Source organism: Camelus dromedarius, chromosome 7 (assembly GCF_036321535.1).
Source record: "Camelus dromedarius isolate mCamDro1 chromosome 7, mCamDro1.pat, whole genome shotgun sequence".
Lineage (NCBI taxonomy): Eukaryota > Metazoa > Chordata > Mammalia > Artiodactyla > Camelidae > Camelus > Camelus dromedarius.
Genome location: NC_087442.1, coordinates 14,335,268 through 14,359,354, shown reverse-complemented (window position 1 = coordinate 14,359,354; position 24,087 = coordinate 14,335,268). Strand labels below are relative to the sequence as shown.

Here is a 24,087-nt window from a genome sequence, read left to right as displayed (position 1 = left end):
TGCCTCTCTCTCCCTTGCAGCCACTTTAGGAAGAAGTAAACTCACAAAGGTCAGACATATCTAAACAATGATTTTAAAGAGCTTAAGGAATTTTTTTTCTTTAAGACAAAACATCTTGTGGAAAATCCCCTGGGTGAATAACAACACTTGTCATTGTGAAGAAAATCAGCACATACCAGGCTTTATTCCCAACCTTCCTATTCCTTTTCCCAAGGGTCAACATAAAATGCTATCAAATTATGTACTTCAGCAAACAATAGAGTGAATGAGCCTTAAGCATTATCCTTCCATCATTCATCTGGTGATAACACTGGACTTCCAGGCTTTGAAAAGGGCATTGTTTTCAAAAAGTTGTAAATGGAGAATGACACCTGGTCTTGAAGTCCAAACACTTGCAGGGTAGCACAAGTTGCAGCAGGTGGCGCTGTCTCACCTTTTCTAGCTGTTCGATGCATGCAGTGTGGACCACGATCTTACACACGGCACACTTCCTCCGGAGAGCTGATTTCTGTAACAGTCAACCCAAAACAGAAGAAGAAATGTTAACGATCTGTTCTGTCAAGTTCCCTGGTAGTAAAGAGAGTATCCAGTATATTAAGTGAAGCAAATATAAACGAATTTAAAACTTCATCTTAAGCATTCATTAATATGACAAACTTCATCAACAGTCCTTTGACCTACCTAGGAGAGGAGCCCACATCCCCACGACTGAGGGTGGCCTAGATTTCCTCTTTAAAATATAACTATACTATCTACTGTATGTCGAGCAGATAATATGAACCAAGCTCTTCATTCTGTTTTTCCTAAGTTTCATAACCTAACATTGTAGGCATTAACCTCCTTTTTTTCATTTTTTTTCATTTTTTTTTCATTTTCACTCAAATAGTTAAGGGGCAAGGCCAACATCCCAACACAGGTCTAGGTTTAAAACAAGCATTCTTTCCCGACAGCCAGACTCTACATCTCAAGGGACCACCATCTTAGGCTTTTATTCCAAGGTAATTGGGGTTTTGACCAAATCTTCCAAAAAGCAAAAAGACCAGTCTAGCTTTTACAAATAATAATAATAACAACAACAACAATAAAAACAGCAGCAGCTAACATGAATTTACTAATTGCTACGTGCCAGGATTTCCTGTAAGCACTTCACAAACTTCACTTCACTCATTTAATCCTCACCATGGTAAGAAATAGGTACTAGTCTTACCACCATTTTTTCAGATGAGAAAACTGAGGCACAGTAGAGGATATGCCTGAGGTCAGATATTTAGAGCACAGGCCAATTAGTCCGATACCAGGTCATGCTTGGAAGCATTACACAGTTTGGCCTCTCTGACAGTCAGTACCAGCTCAAACCCACAGTAAAAACACTTTCTGAGGTCTACCTTTTCCCCCACGATAAAAAAACAAGCAGCAGAGAAAGAAAGGAATGGGTGGAAATTTCCTGATCCAGCGTTCCCAGTGCCATGTAAAATGTGAACCAGAACTGCTCAGGTCTTTCTGTGGAGGACAGGCTAAAAGGTGGGTCTGCATGAATAATCTGAGGTTTGAGCACTGAAAGAAACTTATTACAACAGAGCCAGTCTGTGAAACAGGCTATCAAAGCATCCAAGTGTGAAAGGCCCCGAGTCCCTGTCCTTAACAAAGGCGCTCATATAGAGTATCTTCTGGGGACTGGCTTCCCTCACCGAGATAGAGATTTTGAGCTAAAAATTGATGTGTTGCTGTTACCAAAGGAGCCGCGAAGGACTGCCAACAAGCACTTTGAAAGGAGCAGAATCGGGAAAGAAACCATAGCCTCCTGCCTCCCTAATGTCTCTGCCCATTTAACATGGGGTCTCCCCCGTGTCATCAGCCACCAGCCAAGCACCCAGGACACCTCAGTACTGCGGCAACGAAACCCGTCTTGATACCTGCCAGCTAAGGTTTAGGTACCCTGCTTGCGAATGCTTTAATTACTCTGGGCTTCCCTCTGCCTGAGGAAAGAACATGGTTTGGAACCTTAAGGAATTTTGGCAAATGAATGATTTTGCAAAAAAACAAATAAGGGAAACCCAAGCATCTAGCTACACTACTGAAAAATGTCTTGGCTTCATGAAAAAGGAAGAAGCGAGGTGGATGGGGAAGGAGGGGAAGGGGATGGAGAAGGGGAGGGAGAACACGAACATCTGGGAGCAGGAGCAGCAGTGGCAGCATCACTCAAGGCAACAATAATAAAATTCTCATTTGCAAATTTTCATGGGTTGAGTATCCATAAGCAAACTACTGTTGCTCTCTTACTTGTTCTGGAACGCCTAGAGGGGATCACTGCTTTAGCACCACCTGCAGAAAACTCACGGGGTCCCAAGAGTTATAGTGATGTAGGGAGCTGATTTCATTCTGCTTGGCATCCACAAAACCCCTAGTAGATTACACTGCTGACAAGCAAAACGACACTTTCCCGGTAGCAACCGCTGATGGGCTAGAGAAACCTCCTTCCTTACCAGTAACTCCTGCCCTGGGCTAGCTCTGTGCCTGGCCTTGTGCTCTGCCCTGATTCTGCAGAATTCCAAGGGCTCCATGTGGGGTCCTACGAAGTCACTGGCGTGGTGGGAAGGGACAAACGTGCACTCACTGAAGCCAGGAGCCCTGATTTCCTTGCCTTGTTTTCCATCTAGATTCCAAGTCAGAGTCTCTTTTGAATAAGGGATCTTGCCTGGAAGTGTTTGGGACCCAGTAGGTTAAGACACATTCTCTCTCCGCTTCCTGGGACGACATGTAAGTACACTGATACCATTCACATGGCATAATTCAAGTGCAATATTCTCGATGATAATATGTGAAGAAAATGGCTTTATGTTATGAAACTGATTCTATCTAAACAATACTGAATTCTAAAAAGACCCCCATAAAATAGAATACATACTTCTGTGCCTTCTGAGGCAGAATATATAAAGTATAATCTGAATTTTTCTTCATAAACACTACAATATGATGAATTTTACTACAAAGAACAGGCGTTTTTCTTTCTATCGGGCTAGCTGTTCTTTCAATGTCACTGTGCCTGACTTTCATTGCCCTCAATTTCCTAAATGACAGCTTCTAAACAGCTTATAATCTGATAAATCATCTAATTAAGGTTTATAATCATATGCAAAATTAAGTGAACAAATTCTGAATGAAGGCCTCAGGTCCTTTTCTGTAACACATGGATTTTAGTTTCTCAATTTATGAAAACTGTTCTAGGGAGTCAGAAATCTTAACATCTGACTTCTTAATTTATGACTATATTTCAACTCATTAAAGTTATCTGAAGTAGCTGGATAATAAGCTTCTGGGTAGAAGTTGCTCAATTCATGCTTGGTTATGGTCCAATTTTTATTTGCAAGATTTAAACTAAATACAAAGATAAAATGCAGGAGTGTGGACAGTCTAAATACTGTAAATGTTTGCTTTTTATTTAAAATCTCTTAAGTCAATGCTTCCTTCACTATGAAAAATGATAAATCAAGAAAGGTCATTAAAATTGAGTCAGCAGGCTTTTTATTCTTCATACTGGGAAAGAGTTGTCACAGAACTTTGCACAAAAAATATAATTTAAAAAATAAATATGGCCTGGGACCCAACCATGCCTTTAAATTAGTTACAAAATTTAATAATTCATTCTCATCAGTGAATTTAAAGGCCAATTAGGCTTATTGTTTCAAAGATCAGGTAACCTCAGGGCCCTTACTTCTACTAAGGGTTCCCTGATTTTGTCAAAGGAAATCCATTAATTTGTAATTGTGTGTGTGTGTGTGTCTGTGTGTGTGTGACATCTGTGAAAACTAGTGGTGTGGGGAGCACATCAGTGAAAACTAAGACAACTTAGGCTATAATAGAGCTTACATCCCATTATATTATGATCATAATCTACCTGTGTGATGATGACAGAATGATATGTGATGCTTTAGGATGGTGGACGTAATCTAAGTAGCGGTCCCAACACTGACTGGTGGAAAACACATTCAAAGTTCTGACTTGGCCCCACACGCTTCCTATGCTGCAGGCGCTACTGGCATTCCAAGCAGGGACAGTCCCTCAGCCAACCTCAGCCCACATCAATCATGGAAGTAAAACAGTCAGAGCCTTAGACCCCTGGCTCTGGGGCGGAAGCTGGAGTGGGGACAAAACGACCGGAGGCAAGCAGTGGTAGAAGCATATAACTGTCCCTGCAAAAGCGTTTACTAGCTAATCCTATCCCCACTACTCACTTCCTTAGCACGTAAGTCCCTGATCCATCTGTATCATCAAGAAAACTGTTTTCTTCCTTTGAGGAAGGAGTGTGATTTCTGCTAAGTAGCACTGAATATCTGATGGTAGTTAACAGCACTTGATAGAAAGACAGAGAAGGGAGGGGGGGAGGGAAGGAAAAAGGAGGAATTAAGGGAAACCTAGTTTCACAGGCTTATGATTTGTGAAAGGTTGGGGCCTCCTTATGGCCCAAGGTAACAGAAGTCAAATATCACCCCAGTAGTCTGAAGTCTGACCCCAAGAAGCGTGTACAACAAGGCTGGCCACGCCCCTTCCCAATAAGCAGGCACCAAACCTCATTTCTCCCTGGAGACTGGGCTGGTTACCCAGGCTGCTGACCACATGTCTCCCACTGTAGTCTTAAGGACAACCTCCCCGCCTCTGCCCACACACACACATACCAGTTTAATCACCAGGGACCAGAAGTGGAGGAGGAGGGGGAAACACTTCGTCTCCAGAGCCCACATGGCAACCCTTTCTTGGCAGAGACCAGTGCCTCCTGCTGGCCAAACCAAAGTCTGAGCCTGGCAGCATCTCACCCGAGACAGAGTTCCCCGGCTGCAGGCTCACAGATCTAGTGCAAGGAGTCACCTCTTCCATTAGCTGCACCCTTATCATAAGGCCACAGTGATAAAAGGATGAGTGGCTAGGGAAGGGGCTCCTGGCAGGAGTCCAGCCACACTGGGAGTGGGGAAGGGGGTCGAGGAGGCACTTGGGGAAGGACGGATGGGGTACTGAGCGGACAAAACCCAGGAAAAGAGGGGTGGATGAGGCTGATGGGGTGGGTTTACTATTGCAACCTCCACCCCAGCTGCCATCTCCCCAGTGGTTTCTCAGCCTCTTTGCATTTCCCAGATCAGAAGAATCATGCCAAGAAACAAAGGGTTGGGAGTCAGGCAAAGTAGAAACAGCAGAAGAATTCCATCCTCCCTTCTGGACACAAAGCTCAGTCTACAGGAGCACTTTGACTGGGGAGGAGTCGGGGCCATCCTTTTCCTCTCCAAATGGGGACTGGACTACTCAGTAAAATGGATGTAAGGAAACTTCCCAAGCCTTTCAAGTGTCAGGAGTTCAGTGTCCTTTCAGGGGGGACTGCCTCTCTGGGCAACACAAACAAGAACATTGCTGCTCCATAATCCTAGGTAAATGAAAACAGGAGTTCTTTGATTTATTTAAAAACCTAATTAGAAGAAATGACAAGCATACTTGGCAAGTTCTGCTCCTCTGGGGAGCCTGGGATTCAGTCCGTAAAGTGGTGTTAGGAAAAATGAAGAATGACATTATCTGGAAGTTCCATTAACAGGATTTCAGGGCCAACACACAGACTCCACAGCCACACATGTCAGCACCTCTTTTCCTCAAAAAGAATACAGGACATTTTGGACAAATCAAGAGGGTGGCTAGCTGAAGGTCCAGCACACCACTCTGATGGCTCTTCATTACATAAGTGAGTCTCTCTGTGGTGTCTGGATTTCATGAGCCCAGACCAGGAAGCAAAGATGTCACACGTCCAGAGGAGTCTGTGGCCCTCGGGGGAGGTGTCTTGGAGCTCTTCCCAGGGGGTCTCCTGCAGGGAGCCCTTGCTCTGGGTTAAAGGGTGCCAGCCCTCAGCCATAGTACCGCTGTCCATAGTGGAGACGCAAAGCCTTCATCTGTTAGGGCCCCACGTGTTTGTGCCACGGGTCCTCTGGACAGGAGTCAGTAAGGGTGAATCCCTCTGAGGTATGCCCTCACCCTAGACACTTAATGATGCCAAAAGCACCACAGAAAATATGGGGGGAAAAGGAGCAGGAGCAACAGGAGGTCGGGAAGCACTCATGCAATGCTCATGTACCAGTCCACCTAAACCTGCACACGCCAGTTCTCTGGGTTCAGGATGGTTGAGGGGTCCTACAGAAGTGAATTTTCCACGTAGCTGAAACAATCTTGGCATTCTGAGTGCAGTGAAGGAAATAAAGAGAAAGATGCTTCTGTCCATCCTGGGAGAAGCTGACGAGCCACTTGAGGGGACAAGGAGGACTGGAAAGAAAAGGTCATCAACAGGAGAAGGCCATGAGTGCTAAATGCTAAATGAACAGCTCAGACAATAAAAGCTGTAATTTAGAGGAGGGTAAAACCTCAGGGGCTGAGTCAGTAAAAAAGGACCTAACAGAAGAAAGCAAATGCTTGAACTGGGCCTTAAGCGATGGATACATCTGAAACACCAAGGGCATTCCAACAGGGAGAGAGACGTTCCATCTCTCCACGTAGCAGGCACTGACGCCTCCTGAAAGGCACTGAGCTGGCTTGCGCTTGCGTGCCCGATGGGGCGCCGAGCCAGTCGCTCACAGGCGTCCATTTGCAGGAGCTGCTGGGCACCAGGCTGGACGGTGGGATGCGGTGGCTTCTGTGTGTGCCTGGGTGAGGGGTCAGGTGGAGTGGGGTGTCCACAGAGGTGGGGGGGGGTGGGCACAGGCTGTGTGTCGCAAGGGTCTGAAAGGTCTAGGGTTCCAAGAAGAGGGAGGTTCCTCTGTGTTTCCATACTGCTCAAATCCAACACCAGGTCTACCGCCTGACACATAATAGGGTTCGACAGATATTCTGGAAGGGAGGAGGGAGGGAAGAAAGGGGAAAGGGTTTGCAGAGTCAGGCTTTCTCCTCAATAAGCCCCCAGCCCAACCCCAGTCTGGAGAACTGGTGGCTTTGGAATTATGAGACAAAATGCCCACTAGGACACAGGCAGTCTCATGATAGGCAGTCCCAAAAGAAGAGAGAACAAGGCGCCCTAAAGATGCTTGAGGGACACAAGACCTTCATAAACATCAAAGGGAAAATGGGGTAGAGGCTCCGCAGTGAGCACAGAGGTGACATCTTCGGAGGCATCGCAGAGACACCTGGTGGGAAGGTGAGTTTGCAGGAGGCTGAGGTCCGAGGTAAATGGGTAGCGCTAAGAGCAGGAAGTCTGCATTACGGCCGCTCCTGTGATCTCACCTGTATCTACAGGCCAGTGAGACTTTGGAATATTTACTTGGGTGGCAAGCTGTGGGGGTGGGGAAGAAACATGCTACCTGGAACTGGGGCCAGCACGTAGGCTGGCCTTCCCAAACAGAAGTCCCAGCTGGGTGATGCAGATTAGGCTAAAAGGTGAATTGAGAAAAGTTTGATGAAGTCTACATTTCCTTAAATGTAGACTGAGAAACACAAACTGGAACCTAAAAGGCAAAGGGGCACTGATAGTTTCTGGCACACATGTGGCCAAAAATCATCACTAAATCTGGTGGCAGGATACAGCACTATCTGAAAGCAGAAGGAAGAAGACAAAAGGAACTGAGACGAGTAATACATTAATTCAGTCAACGAATAAATACTGAGCACCTACTCCCAGGCACTGGGGATTCAGCAGTAAATAAAACATTTAAAACAATTTTTTTTTAAATCTCATGGAGCTTACATTCTCCTGGAAGAGACAGATATGCTGATATGCAAGATATGCTGATAGAAGTCAGTGCTGAAGACAACAATTAAAGAGAAAACAGTGGGTAGGGAGTGTCAGGAATAGGGGAAAGTTGAAGTTGTAGACAGGTTGGCCAGGAAAGGGCTCACTGAGAAGATACATTTTAAGAAACATCAGAAGGAGAGAGACTCACAGCCATAGAAAATAAACTTATGGTTACCCAAGGGGAGAGGGTTGAGGGGCTGGAGAGGGATAAATTAGGAGTTTGGGATTAACAGATATGCACTACTATACATAAAATAGATAGACAACAAGGTCCTACTGTATATAGCTCAGGGAACTACATTCAGTATCTTGTAACAACCTCTATTGAAAAGGAATACATACATGTGTATATGTAAAACTGAATCACTCAGCTGTACACCAAAAACTAACACAATATTGTAAATCAACTATATTTCCAATAAAAATTTAAAAAGAAAACAAAAAGAAAAAGGAAAAGAAACAAAACACCAGAAGGAAGTGTGGGAGTTTGCCAGGTAGTTAAGTTATCTGGGGAGAAAGTGTTCCAGGCAAAGGGAACAGCAAGTGCAAAGCCCAGAGGAACGGGGCCCTGAGGAGCAGGTGGTGCCAGAGGGGAGGAAACTCAGTGAAGATGAGGCCAGATCCCACAAGGTCTTGCTGGTCATAGTGAAGACAATGAAGACATTAATTTTTTTTTTACACACGCACGTCTCCCGTAAAGGAAAGGGAGATTTCTCACATCTGAGCCTCAAATCTTTCAGGAGAATAACTGACAGCCAAGGAAGGCTCCATGCCTCCTTGGTCAGTGTGCTGCCGGCATGTGCACCAGCTAACCACGCACACCACACTCCCGGGCTGTGTTATGGTTGGGACTGCCTCTGTAAGTACTGCAGGAAAACTCACTTAACATGCTCATCAAACAGTGCATTTTGTCTGTTCTGAGGAACACGTGGTCTGAAGCACTTTGCATGTGAAGTGTTGATGTTTCCAGAGCCGCCTCCCCTGAGGAGCCTCAGAGGCACACGTAAATCTAGGGTAGGCAGGACCCACCTGAGCTAAGGCACATAGGGGTCTATACCCGGCTTCCCTAGAGCCACAGAGAAGCAGAAAAGCGCCCCACTGTTCATCCTTGTTTGCACATGAATCAAAGTTTTCTATTTCCCCAACAGCCAGTTCATTTCAGAGTTTTCATCTGAAGAGAAAGAAAACCAAACTCTTGGAGCAGAAAGCCAAGGGAAGGGAAAGGATTTTGTGAGCTGCACTTGAGAACCAGAACAACGCATGAAAACCTTTCCTCCTGAAAAGCAGTCAGCCAGGGCTTACAGGGGAAACGATTTGGTAAGAACCAAATCACTAGATAGTGTATTACTAGATAGCTAAAACTGAGGGCTGGGCATAAAGAATGACACCTCACTTTGTTTTGACCATTTGATTAGGACTGGAAAAAGTGGTGGTCAGAATGGCACAGGGTTCATTTTAGGAGGGAAAAAAAGGTTCATGTCTGTACCTCAATAGTTTACCCTTATATTGAAATTCATATTGAATCATTCTCTTTGAGTGATTTAAAAGTGGCTTGTGTTAGTGGATTTAGCACATCTTTTTTGAATGAGAGATAGTGATAGGTACAAAGCTTCTCAGATGGGCTTTAATGGAAAACTACCCCGTGAATCTTAGCAGATGTCTACCTCTTGGAACTTGATTGGGTAACTAGTCTACGATCTTCCGTAAACCTACATAAAATTCAGGTACAGTTATTGAGATATAAACCAAATACAGATCACAGCTATTACTTATGAAAAGGATGATGAATGGCCTGCTAAATCTGTATTGGCCGGTGCAAATTTAATGCAAAGAGACCAACACACAGCTGCACTCAGAGCCAGGCTGTGGGATGCTCCGTGTGCCCCTCACTGACTGCTCCCAGACTGCCGCCCCACTGAGGCATTCCTTCTGCCTCTCTGCACGGTCACGATGCATGAGAAAGGGATTTCAGCCTAGGAACCCCAAGAAATCTTCAAAAATCCATAATTCGATCTCCCACTCCTGATTCTCCTCTTACCCAAGGCCACTCCGTATTTCCATAACTACCATTATCGACTGTGTCCACTTCGTCGCTCTCCTCTCTCGTTTCCCCTGTGGATTTTCTTCTGCCTGCTTGCCTTTTTCTCATTTCTTTCTTCCCCATTTGTTTCCTCCGGGCGTTTCAGCTTTGGCACCAGCAGGTTCTAGCTTCTATGAGAAGCCAGTTGGTGGCCAGTCAATAGCTTTAACTTTATCATGTGCCAGATTCCTGCTTTGGTTCTTTTCAGCTGCTTTTATGGCTGCTCTCTGTTCAATTTTTATACTCTCTTCAAAGTTGTCTCAGATCAAAGCTGCCATGTATCTTACTGTAGATTAACTGAAGTGTTTCTAGATGTACAAAAAATGTGTATAAAGATGACTCCAAGTATACAGGCACTAATAAGTAGATGTGGACACAATTACGGCCTCACACACACAAACACGTGTACTTACAATCTTCCAGGAAATACGGGTTGAGGATGCACGTACTACAGGAGTCGTAACAGAGACAACAGGAAATGGTGCTGCAGTGTTGCTTACCTGTCTGGTTCTGAGGTAGAATATCAAGGGCAGAGCAGAACTCTGTCGCTTAACACGAACTAGAAAACACCAACCAAAGCTTGCCTTTTAACCCTTTCTAGTGTGAAAGCACCACATAGGTCATCTTACAGCAGGAATCCTAACACCTTCTCATTATCACTTTACTTTGCAGAAAGAGATGGAACTGTTTTGTCTTGTTTTTCTTTAAGTTGACAGTTCAAGATTTCTAAACAATGATGTAGAGACATTTCCTTTAATCTGGAAGACTGTATCTCCTTAAGAAGCCATACCAAGTCGTGGCAAATTATCTGTCATGCCATTGCCATTTCCAACATCCCAAGCTGTTGAGGACACAGTTAAGACAAAGGCTTTCAGGCAGTCTGGCCCAGGAGGATCACCATTTCAGTCACAGTTCACCCAACACTGTATCTCCAATTGGTCACGTGGTTTCTCATTCACATACACCAACCTACTGGTACCATTTTTCAGCAAGGACATCATGACCACAGAGTATTTACCGGGAGGCTGGCAGGATGATATGCATGTTATGTGCACCACAGACACAACTCACTTCAGCCACACAAGGTGGGTACCAGTCACCCGCTTTACCACTGAAAAGCTGAGACTCCCTGAGACTGAACAACTTGCCCAGGACAGATTAGCTAGGAGTGGGATGAAGTTCTCCTGACCCAGAGCCATCTCTTTCCATTACGTCTTACTACTTCCCTCTCATTTTACCAGTGGTATACTGGAGGCATAAGACTGACGGAGATAGGTAACCATGATATTTGACATGACTGCTTTAGATTTGTTCTCCTGAGAGCCCCGTGACCACAACACCACGCCTGCGCCAAGAACGGTAAACAGCAGGCTCTACCCTCCAGGAGAATCAAATAACAAGGGCTGCAGTCGACATGACACAGGCTAAACAGGACTCAAAACCCCGCAAGAGCCTGCTAGCGGTGAGCCTGGACTCTCCCTGCGAAGAGCCTTAAAAATAAGGCAGAAATTCAAACATGCTGGATGCTAAGTATAATGATACTTAAATGGCAGGGTTGATCTGGTGACAGGTGTCTATATGTGCCTCTCTCAACAATCACATCACTGAATTCATTCCGTGAAAAGGGCAGGGTGACCCTCGGTGCAGGCCCTGTTCTCGTGCTCAGATCCAGGAGACAAGACAGGCAACGTCCCCGAGCTCAGTGGAGCTTATGGTGGAGACAGACAGACAAGGAAGGAAGTGATTTTGTTAAAGGCTTGAAAGTGATGGGTGCTGTAAGTGACCAAGAGAACGGAGACAGGGTTCAGAGCAAGGCCAGCCTGTCAGCTGGGCTGGTGGCTTCACCCTCTATTTTATTCAGTGCGAGAGAGGGGATGACTCCAAGGCACTCCAAAGTTAGCGCCCTGGCCTTGCCTGTTGGGTGTCAGTTTCCGACAACCCACTGGAACCACCTTCACTCCAGGAGGAACGCCAGAGTAACTGATTCTTACGGAGCGCCTGTGACCAGCCACGCTGTCAGTTACTACACAAGCTCTTACCTTCCGCAACAACCATTAGAAGCAGGAATGACCCACGTTTTACAGATGTGAACCGGGGCTTAAAGAGGTTAAAACAACAACCAGTGTCACACAACTAGAAAATCCCAGAGCCTGGATTCAAAGCCAGGTCACTTGATTTCAAAGCCCAAAGACCTCCTCATCACAGCAGGCTTTTCCATTTCTTTGTGTCTTTAAGGCACTGCCTTCTGAAATCTGTATTTCCCTGGCATATGAGATAAGTACAACAACAAAAACTCCTAAAAAACAGAGACAATGTCAGCTGGGGGCCAGTGGTAGTTCTGGGCAAGCACTAATGTGAATAATGTTTCAGCCGAGAGGAGGGCCTCTCAGCAGCAAGAATATTGGTCAGAATCTGTTGTTCTGGGTCTCTGGCATGGAGGACCACTGGGAGAAAAGAAAGCACTTCTGTACACCTGGGCATTGCCTAGGTGATATGTAAACCCTATTCTGAATCAGATGCAAATTATTTTTATTAAGCAACAGAACTGTACCAATATTAAATAAGATGAGAACGGCACCACAAGCACGTACCGACATACAAACACACAAATGCAGCCTCGATCTAAAAGTATCATTTCAGAAGAGATGACAACTATTCTCAGAGGCTCAAACTCTAAAAATGAAATAGGACAGACACACCCATGGCTTAATGAAAGTTTAGAACAAAGGCAAAAGAACTGCATAAAGATACAGTAAAGTCATAAAGCGCCGGCAGAGTGATGAAGTCTGACTTTCCTTTCCTTTAAGTGGGAGTAAACTGCCCTCTGTGACCACCCCAAAAGGTTGCTGTAACTCGCCAATGTCGACAAGTCCTGGGAAAACTGCACTGTGCAGACATTTCTCAAATAGTTTTCCACTGAACACTGAGATCCCCTAAGATGACAACAGGTGTTCTGTGCGGAAACTAATGGGTTTTGCTTCCCCTGAGCAAACACATAGGGAATCCTGCATCCCTGCGCCCTCCTTAAAGCTTCATAACACATGTGTGATTATTAAGGTGTTCTCTGAGCTTATTTGATCACAAGACTCCTTTAAGGAACAAATACCCCATATTGCTTTTATAGGAAGAAGTTCAGTGCTCTCCAGAATGCAATTTTAAAAAAAACAACAACAGTAGACTGTGAGAATAGACAATAGTACTGCTGATGCACGGTCACCTAGGAGAGTGACTGTATCCTCCAGCCCCCCTGGGCTCCACGTCCTCTCATCGTCTCCACTGCGTGAGGTGGGCAGGACCGGCATTATATGCCCCTCAAGTACAGCAATGACACTCTGTGCCAAGTCATTACAGTTATAACGACAGTTGTCACAGTAATAAAGGCTCACTTTTACTGAGGGCCTGCCACAGGCGAGACCCAGTTCTATGGTGCACTTGGATGACCTCATGGAAATTCCCGACCATCTGGCCAGGCACATATGGGCAACACCACTAGCACCCATGGGAGCACCCCTCTCTCTCCCTCCACTCACATCCACCAACCAGGGGGTTAGGAGCAGAGAGTCTGTCCGAGCAAATGCTTTTTCCAAACTATTTAGTTGATGGCTAGGCTCTCCCTGATCCATCCGGACTCATCAGCTCCTCGATATCCTAATGCAGAGAAGTTCGGCCCGAGAAGTTCCAGGGGGGTGGCATCTTCCTGGCTGGCACCCAAACAGCTCAGAAAGCTGGCCAGGGCTCCTGGGCTCTGCTGCCACCCCCACAGTTCCCTCCAAGAGCCCGCGCTCCACAGCCCGGCCGCCATTTGGAGGTGCGGGGCGTCAATCTGCCGGGCTGGACCAGGGGCAGCAGGCGGGAGGTCCCAGTGCAGTCTGAGGCTCGAGTCCACTGTTGCTGCCGTGCAGTGTCTACCCGCCAGACCCGAATGCACAGACGCTCAGAGGTCCCCGGCCATCTGTGCTGGACACTGAGTCTCTCACCTGCTCACGGCACACGACGCACACGAACCCGCTGCTCCGCTGCTCCCGTCTTCCAGAGAGATAGAACAGACAGGGTGTCACCAGGGTTTTTTCTTTTTAAAAACAAAACACTGAAAGTTTCCTTCAAATGGAGCAGAAAGCTACTTGTCCCTGTATTCTTCCAGGTTTCTTCCAAAAACCCAGGGATGTAGTCAGCCAGCATCCTTGTGAGCAGATGCTGCGACACCCGATTACAACAATGAGGATTCTGACCCGCCAACAGGAAGAAACATCTGTGAGATGTTTTCCAGAGTGAGTTACTTTATTTGTCTCACTTAGCTGGTCCCACCTGTGACCTAGGGAGACCACGTGTATTTCACACAGCAGCACAGTGGTAGGGAAAGTGAGGGTCTCAGTGCTGGTGTTAGACAGAATAATCCCAAACACAAGGCCTTCTTGAAACCAAGTCCAACCAAATTACTGATTAGCTCATTCAACTCAATGATGTTAAAATACGAGCAGGGAGAGGAGAGAAGTAGGCAGGATATTAACTTTTGTCAACCATAGTTTTAACCCGCCCCTCAATTCTGAGAAGCAGATACGATCCTCACCACTTCACAGAGCAGCCTGGGACTCAGAGCAGCAGGGCGGAGCTAGGGTTTTTATCCAGATCTGTTTGTCTCTAAATCCGAGTGGCTCCTCACTCTCCACTACCCCTCACCCCCTCCCACCTGGCTCCCCAATGCAATTCATGCATTGACTCAATAAAACTGTATTTGTTAAGCCGTCAGCAGCACTGGAAGACCCCTTGGAACGAAGGTCAGGTGTTACAGGTGGGGTTGGCTGTTTTGGCCAAACACAACCCACAAGAATAAGATTAAAGCAAAACACACAAACAAAACAACAACGAAAGCAAAGCAGTACCATGAGCCTACCCACAAACAGGTGACACAAGCGCATTTAAAAATAGAGAAGGGATGTCTGGTAGCAGCCTTCTGAAGCCTGACAGCTCCTTCTTTCTCCTACCCCACGCATGCAGTCTCACTCACCTACCTACCGACTCTCTTCCTGCAGTTCTCAGCTCCTGGCGCCTGTCTGTCTGCTCACTTACCCAGGAAGCCACATACCTCTCGGCTGAAACCCCCGATCCAGCCTCACCAAAATGTGGCTGTGCGTGTGCCTCTGTGAGCTGCGGGCAGGCCTCTGTGTGGCCAGGAAAGGTAAGCCACCTGAACAGAGCAGCTGCTGTCATGCTTTCCCAGGCTGCTCCAGCCAAGTACCGCAGCCCTGGGTAGCTTAAAACAACAGAAGTGTGAATTCCCTCGCAGCCCTGGAGGCGAGAAGTCTGACATCACGGTGTCAACAGGGGTCCCTTCTGAGGGCGAATCCGCCCCATGCCTGTCTCCTGGACTCTGGTACCAGCCTGCAGTCCTTCATGCTCCTGGCTTGTAGCCGAATGACTCCCATCCCTGCCTCCATCATTACATGGACTTCTCCCCATTGCGTGTCCTCTCCTCTTCTTAGAAAGACACTTGTCAGGTTGGATTAACCCACCCTACTTCAGTATGACTGTATCCTAACTAAGTACACCTACAACCACCCTCTTTCCAAGGTCACATCCTGGAGTCACGGGGGTTAGGGCCTCCGTACATTTGGGAGGTACACAGTTTGCCCCACAGCAGCCACTACATGCCAGATGTGGGGACCAGGCCACTTCCTTTGGTTCCGACACTCTCTCCATGAAGCAGATCAGTGGCTCTTGGCTCACTATCTGTGACAGCACATAGTATCACCTGTAGAGTTTGCTTGTTCATTTTCAACAAATTCCTGCCTGGTCCCGCTTCCCAGAGATTCCAATGGGGTGGATTCAGGCTGGGAACCATTTAAAAAATAAAAGCAAGAAGTAAAGCTTCATAAGAAACTATAAAACTCATCCAGGAATAAGAATCAATGAGATCAATCTTAATAACAATACTGTAAATTAAGACATGAGGGCAAAATGAGGTGAAATGTGACGTCCACAATTTGCTCAAGACATAGATGGAAGAACAGGTTTTTAAACCCAGGTCGGTCTCACTCAAAGTCCACCTCCTTCCCACCCCCCCATGCTGCCTATCTGTGTCTACCCGTCTCCAGGCAAATGCGTGGCTCTCAATCGAGTACCTCTCCACAGTGATGTAGGCAAGTGTCTTTTACGTGTGAAAACAGGTGTGTGCTGGTACGCGTTCTATGGATGATTAGTGAAGGTGGGCATTTCTTCAGGAACTAATATGTATTTGGCTGAACATCCTATAGAGTGTACCCACTAAACTGTGAGGCTGTCACTTATAACTGTCACCTGTCACTCTCAACTTGGTCTGAAGTTTCTGGTACTGGGTACTCAGCCATAAACACTTGTACAATGAATGAATGAAGAAATTTCCATCTAAATAAATATCATGAAACAAGAGCAATCCTAGCTGGGAATTTTATTTCAGTCGTGTCCGTCCCCCCCACCCCCCGCCCCGTAATCATGATGGGAAACAGCAATCCTTCTGCTCCAGTTTCATTACTTTCAAATCCCTGTCTCCTCTTCAGACCAGAAAAAGAAACAGTTACTAATTCGGGGACTGTCACTGATTGGGGAACAACTTTAATCCCATTACATATCTACTCACAGACACTCTACAGTATTAAATGTTGTCACTGGAGAAGATAAAAGAGGAAGAATTTTAAAGGTTGTCTGGTCCAGCCCTGAAGCTCCAGGGCACATTCTCCAATAACAGTCTTCGTGTTCTCTGTCATCACTGTCTTGCTTGCAATGCCCTCCAATGTCAGCCCCCAAATATCCACCCATGTATGGCAGCAGGAGGTCCTGAATTTGCAGGATGGCTTTGCTTTTCAGTAGACCCTGTAAGCTGGGGTGACGGTTTCCCATTAATGTGCCAGCACCATTAACAGCAGCCATCTTCACCCTCAGATCTGTCTTGGCTTAGACAATATGGTCACCTTGATAAGTACACAGACATTTTAACATGGGATCCAAGTTTCAGCTCAGAAAGCATGGAGACAAGACACACAACCCCCCTCCACTCCATCCTTATCTCCAGTCTTACCTAACGCATGCCCTTGGGTGCACTCACGCGTGTCTCGAGATCGCCTCCTCCCTGCACAAAACTTGTTCCTGCCCCTGAATTTGTTCGTCTTCCTTTTCCTGCCTGAAATGTTCTCCTTCCCCCCCCACTTATGTAAATCTTACCCATCTTTCAATACTGCATTCAAGCCCCACTGCCATGAAGCTACCTCTGTCTCAACCCACGCTGATTTCTCCCTTCTCTCAACTTCTCCCCATGACATTTGCTTTACTAAAATAGGATAAGGAGTGAATGGCACCTCTTCCGTGATGGATTCTGCCTGCACTTTGTTTAGAAGCCTGCAGGTAGCACCTGGTTATGGTAATTTGGTCTCAAACCCAACAGGTTGGCTTTCTTCAAAGACAGTTCATTAAAAGAAATGAGAATACATAATCTATTTACACATGCTTTTTCCCCCCCTTACAAAACTGTGGTTCAATTCTAAGAAAGCTGCAAACAGAACATTTAAACTGGAGGCTGTCCTGGAGATCTCCTTGCCTAACCTCTCACCCAAAGCAGAGGCACACCCCACTGCAGCCTGAAACATGGCCGTCCAATTTATTCGTAAACACCTCCTTCAAGCCCGCCTCCCCAGGCACCTCGTTCCCGTGCTGACCGTCCAAGCTCTGACTGTTAAGCTTCTTCCTTATAATATGGTATTTCTCAAAGTTAAGTTTGTGGACCATCTGTACCATAATTATTTGAGGTGCTTGTTAAAAAATTACAGGTTCCCAAGTCCAACTCCAGGCATACTGAATCCGCATCTGGAGCAAGGATAAAAAGAGTCATCTACGTTGTTAACAGGTTTTCCAGGTGATGCTTATTATACCAGAGTGTAGGACCCACTGGTAGAGTTGGTGGATTCTATATTTAGAACTTGGTTCGACCTTCCTAACAGTGGAGAGCAAGACACTCCCCATTTCTTCATAGAAGCTCTTCTAATGCTGCAAGATGTCCATTCTCTCTCCTTTCCCTCAGTAACACTCTTGCAACCTAAGTTATTTCACTCTTCCTTCTACCACAAAGTACCCTGAACCAACCTCGGCACACTCCCCTGGGCCCTCTCTTTGCTAATGTCCATCTCAAAATGTGATGCCAAAATGAGGAAGAGAGAGTGAGCTAGATTTCTAATGCTTTTACTACATATGGACAATTTTGTGAAGCATTATCAACTTACACTCCGACCAGCTGACCACAAGGATGCCAATTTTGGTCAAAACTATTTGACAGCAAGTGTTATCAATGTGTAAGTCTTTGTTAACAGGCACATGACGCTGACGCCTCTTAGTTATTTTAATTTGGGCCTTTGTATTTTTCACGTATATATTGGCCAGTGGTAGTTCTTTGATGAACTGTCTGCTCTTGTCCTCTCTTGGGTTTTTTTTTCCCCCTTGTAAATTCATAATGTCCCTGGCTGTGGCAAGTAAGTCCTTTCAATGCAATATCTTATCTAATCTTCAAACAACATTTCTACCACTTTACAAGTATAGAAACAGCCTTCAGGAACTTATAACAAGGAAACAGGTCTTCAGCTTCCTCACTGATTTATTCCTTCCTTTAATCAATGTGGTTTTTTTTTTTTTTTTTTTGGAATAGACATCTTCATCTTCAAGACACTTTGTACACTGAATTAATAGAGTCAAGAATTTGGAATGAAATTATGAGGAAGGTTCAAAAGAACATTAGAAATTTTCATAGCTCTATTACCTCCTTTCATTTCCCTCAGATTTCTTTTTTTCTGGTTACTTTTCCTGGCCTAAAGGTAATAGTGACCAAGTTATAATCAGTTAGTGGATAGCAATGCTATTTACTGATACAAGGTTTAAGGAGGATATATGTATCTGTTCGCATTTTTGGCAAGAGAGTTAACGTGTGGCTGACCCTAAAAGAGCACCAGAAAAGGATCAAAAGGAGTAATTTGGAAATAAGGCAGAACTCCAAAACAAATTACAGTCCATCAGCTGGCAGTAGCATCGGTAGATAATAGTTCAAAAGTACATGCAAGAAGGACTGGCTTTCATTTTTTTCCATTTTATATTACCAAGACCAGTGTTTACGCAATTAACTAAGATCCTAATGTTAATTCATCATTTATAGCCTGTTAGTCCAAACAGCTGAGCTTCTCTTGGTTTTGGTTAACTTAATCAAATTTCATGCAATTATACTTTAATTGAAAATACATATGCATAAAGTTGAAATGATATTTAAATCAACTGAATTTACAACCAGATTCAAAGAAATGCAAACAATGAAGATCTGAGTTGGAAGCAAAATTAACTTAATCCTACCCCATTTTTCTACCTTGAAGTGAGCCAACACCCAAAGGTCAGGAGTTCTCAATGTTACGCACCTAGTGGTAACACTGAGATTCAGATCCAGGTATCCTGATTTTAATTGAAAGTCTATACAGCTGGGCCTTTAACAGACAATTATTCTCAACCTCAAACAGAAATTGGTCTTCCAAAACTCCCATAAAGTTTTCCAAACAAAACCTCTAAACTAGGCGTCAAACAGCTAGCGGGATTTTTAAAGATCTTCGTTCCCCAGCTTTGTGATTTCAGGCAGCTTGATAAAAGTCCCGGGGGCTATATTCTTCTATAAACTTTAGCAGAAACTTAATTTCTTCCTTACTTGTTATTAATAGAAATATATTCATTTGCAACTCCTAGGTTCTACATTTTGCCCCAAATCTTTCTTTCACATAATAAACACAACCAAAAGAAACAAATATTATGTCAATTATGATGCCCATTTCCTCCCCCTCTCCCCAAATACATCTTTTCTTTCTTCTTTACTATTTTAAGTTTCCCATGACTCTCTTTTCGGACCCATACTTTTAAACTACACAAAAATTTTCAGTTCACTTTCTCAACACTAAAATTTTAGTTCCTCCCAACTTACTGCCTGGCAACCATGCTCTTTTCACAGAACATAAAGAGGATTTAACATTTAAATAGACTGTTCCAAACAGGGACAAAGCAAATTTTAAAAAGCAAAAAGATACTCTTAACATAGTTGACTGCTGATCATTTATATAGTTTCTAGAATTTTATCATCTGGAGCTTAGTCTGAATTACTTGTGAGCCTACACCCCCCACCAGACAGGTGTTCCTACCCATCCGCAACTTCACCCTCCACCCTGCACACTCCCTTACGAAGAAAGCCCCCTCCCACAGAGACACAGACACCCCTTTCTGAGAGACATCCCCTCAGGCACACTCACCCCCCCTGCACCCGCAACACACAAACAGAAAGACACCCTGGGTATCATCGGAATGGAGCACATTATCCCAAGTTTCAGCCTGCACAGCCAAGAAAAAAACCCGAAACCATTCGAACTGACCCCCTGAAAACCATGCTAACTTGATAAACTCTGTCAACTCTCACAAGGGACAGGCTCTTTCAAACCTCCTTGGAAATCCAGCCGTAGGGACCCCCACTGCCCTCAGACTCCACCGGGAAGGCTCCCCCCAGCAAGGTCCGCACACAGAGGTCGGAGGCGCACACTCACCGCGAACCGGACCTGGCAGTTCTCCTCGCCCAGGTAGCACAGGTCTCCCGAGACGTTGGTCTCCAGCCACAGGTGCTCCCCGTTCACGGCATTCTCCTGGAAGGACAAGACCCACCTGACTTCAATTTTCTTTTCAGGCATAAAAGGAGCTAGAGGGGGGCGGGGGCGGGGGAGATCTCAAATTTAAATTCTGGATGCAAGAAAGTTCGGGAACACAAGGGGTCTAAACGCCTCTCATTTTACCTCTGGAAATTCTGCTGATGTTGGCCCTAGCAAAATTCTAGAAATGGAAAAAGGTGTTTGGAAAAACTGAGCAATAACTAAGACGTTAGGTCTCTAGATGCATTATCCATGGATGTGGTCACCTTTGAAACAGATATTAAACAAATGAGGAAAAATCCCTCGGGTTGTTCAATGTAGGGCCTTAGTTATCCAGGCCCACTGCAGATTCCATGACAATTGAGACCAAAATTCTACTAGAAGTTGCCTTTCCTTAGCAAATTAGCTAAGAAGGATAGTAATAGTAAAGTATTTTAAAGACTGAAAATCTATATCAGTAATGAGTAAATCGTATTTCTAAACAAGGGGCTTCTTAAAACTCAGTTTTCAGTCACTGTGTAGTCAAAGCATAGTAAGTTTCTACTAATTCAAACATTTTTTTTTACCAGTTCAATAGGGCCTTTGCCGAATTCTAAATTTTTCAAATTGAATGATTTCCCTGCTTCTAAAAATATTCACATACTTGTGGTGGCAAACAGAACAGCTGTAGGTTTGGAACCCTACAAGTTTCAGATATTGATGGATGAGAACAATATACAAATAATTATTTAATTAAAAGCCATTTCTTTGCTAAGGTATCCTAAAAAAGTCACTCCCCACAAACTGAAATATTCTACTGCTGGGAACTTATCCAACTTTAACTTATAGCCATTTATAGAATAAAATCCCTTTTCATTCTTTTATTCTTTAATTAACTCAGTAAACATTTATTCCACACCACTGGTGCCAGGCACTGGGTAAGTGTGATAAATCCATGAAGTAAAATCTACCAGTGAACATGGAAACTAGATAATTCAAGCAGCAAATACTAGGGAAACTTAACAGCAAAAATCCTGTCAACTCTTTCAAAAAGCAAAGGATAAAATGTTACAGTGGGAAAAAGGTAAAAAAAAATCCTTCGTAACACCAGTCTAAGCAGTCCAGAAATTAAGCCTTGATAGGTCAGGTAAGGTAGGCAGAAGCAGGCAAGCCCCGGGAGTCAGGGACTTGCAAGCACATTCGTAAGTCCCTGGGCTGGAGGGCTTCAGCCTCGCTAGGACCTGTTTGCCCCCTGCACCTGCATAGCCCCTGCAAGCACTCAGAGGCTTGCTGATACACCTTGCCTCCGATCCAGGCACTAGGACGGCTAAATTAACCACCTCGCTCATCAGTGGGATCTGATTAGAAAGACCAGCCTTTGTAAGGGAAGAGGGTGGAAAAAGACGGAAGCTTCCTGCCACTGTGGATTGAACATACGGTTCTAAAATCTGACTCCTCACGAAATGACCTGGTGAGTTTTGAAGAATACCTAGGTTCCATCCCACCCCGAGAGAGTCTGCTTTAACTAATCTGAAGCTTTTAGCAAATATTTGCAACTGTAAGAATGGAAATAGCAGTTACTAAAAAGTCAGGGAGAAGGTTAGTTGCACAGATTTAGGGAGTAAGTCAAGAATTCACTTTCTTATTATTTTATTTTTAATTCTGTTATAGTTAACATACAATATATTAGTTTCAGGTGTACAACATAGTTATCTGATATTTGTATACATTATGAAATGATCACTGCAATGAGAGTTCAGTTTTGAAAATGCAAAAGTCTGAGATGCTTATTAGATCTTCAAGTGGAGATGTTCAGTCTACTGAAGTTGAAAGAAGAGGTTGGTACTATATGAATAATTTGGGAAGCAACTGTTAATTGATGGGATCTAAAGCCATGAGAACTGAATGTGGATGTAAAACTTTTGAGTACTGAGCTGTGGGACACCTCAATACTTAAGAGTTTGGAAATGTGGGAAAGATCCAGCAAAGGAGACTGGGATGGAGTGGCCATTGAGGTACTAGGAAAACCAAAGAGTATAGCATTTCCAGGAAGAAAGTCCCTAGAAGAAGGTCTGTGTCAAAAGCTGAAGACTGAGAATTGACCATTGGATTTAGCCACGGGAACATGTGAAGTTACTGATACTCTTGACAAAAGTAGTAACAGTAGAATGAGAAGGAAGAAGTCTGATGGGATTGGGCTCAAGAAATAATATTACTGACTTTAGTTTCAAAATGTATATGAAACCCAATTAATACTCATCACTTCTGCTGTTAACACCTGGTCCTCCATCATCTCTGGCTTGGAACATCCCAAAAGCCCCCTCGCTGGTGTCCCTGCTCCACTTTTGCCTTCCCAAGGTCTGTTCTCCACAGAGAAACCAAAATAATTGCTTTAAAATGTAAATCTAATCAAATCACTAATCTGCTCCAAACTCTTCAATGGCTATCTCTGTACTTGGAAAAGTGCAAAGTTCACACTTACCTAGTCCGTGACAGCCTCTCTGACTTCTTTTCCCGTCTCTCTGCAATCTCATTTCCTGTCCAGTTACCTCGTCTTCTGTCTCTGTCTCAGTCACCAACTTGTAATCACACTGGTCTCCTTGTATTTCTCAAGCACACTAAGCCCTCACCTCAGGTGCATTGAATTTGCTGCTCTCCTGACTAAAAATTGCTTGCACTGCAAATTCCTCATTTCATCTAGGCTTCTGTTCAAATGTCCCCACATCAAAGACCGTTCCCTGCATATTCTGTTTACCCTGTCCAAATTGCTTATTCCTCTCCATTCTGACTTAATGTGGCTCATTTCTATTTACCTTTTGGTCACCAGATCAAGTGTTACTTCCTCAAAGAAGCCATCACTGACCCCTAAATTGAAGTCAAGTTACTTTGTTAGTTTCTCTTTTAAAATCATGTCTCCTTCCCATTGTTTATCCCGGCTGGCAATTACTCACTCACTGGCATGATTATTTGATTCATGTTTCCCCCTTATGCTAGATTCTAAGCTTCCTGCAAACATTAAGGGTCCAGCACTTAACTTAGTACCTGGCAAACAGCAGATGATAAACTTGGGGAACTGAAAAGGTGAAAGACTAAGAATCAAGGAATGAACCACATTTCTGTTAAACACAATTCCAAGGAGTAGAAAGGATAATTATTTTTTATCTGTCCATTAGTTTGGAGTCATAAACTATAAAAAGTAAACATGGATGCCTAAGAGACATGACAGTTTTTTTAAATCACAAAAGCAGCAGAATCTTTAAAAAGAGGCATGCAAGAAAAAAAAATCATGCAAGAAAAACACGAAGCACACCTTTTGCTAGACTACATTTTCCCCACGTCTCGTCCTTTCCTTGTACATCTGTGCAAGCAAAGATGTAACTTTACCCAGAGAGAGTTCTGGCCTTTGCTCTCAACTTCCTATAGAAGGTAATCTGTCTAAGTGCTTGGACTGTCTTACCTGATAACCTGGTGACCTTGGGCCATGCCAGATATTCTAAAAGAGCAACAACTTAAGGTGGGGCATATATCAGCTCAACCTCCAGAGGGGCAAGGGACTAAGGTCAACCATGCAGGTAATCAAACATATCTACATGACCAAG

General features: G+C 44.6%; 1 protein-coding gene across 2 annotated transcripts in view; it reads right to left on the bottom strand.

The window, feature by feature from the left end:
- DGKI (diacylglycerol kinase iota) overlaps positions 1 to 24,087 on the bottom strand; it is a 395,126-nt gene that overhangs the window by 225,457 nt on the left and 145,582 nt on the right. For both annotated transcript variants that reach the window (XM_064487331.1, XM_031455444.2), the window contains exons 3-4: positions 20,411 to 20,506; positions 434 to 508 (exon numbers count right to left, since the gene is read on the bottom strand). In XM_064487331.1, coding sequence (XP_064343401.1) covers positions 434 to 508; positions 20,411 to 20,506 — 171 coding nt within the window. The remainder of the gene's footprint in view (positions 1 to 433; positions 509 to 20,410; positions 20,507 to 24,087) is intronic.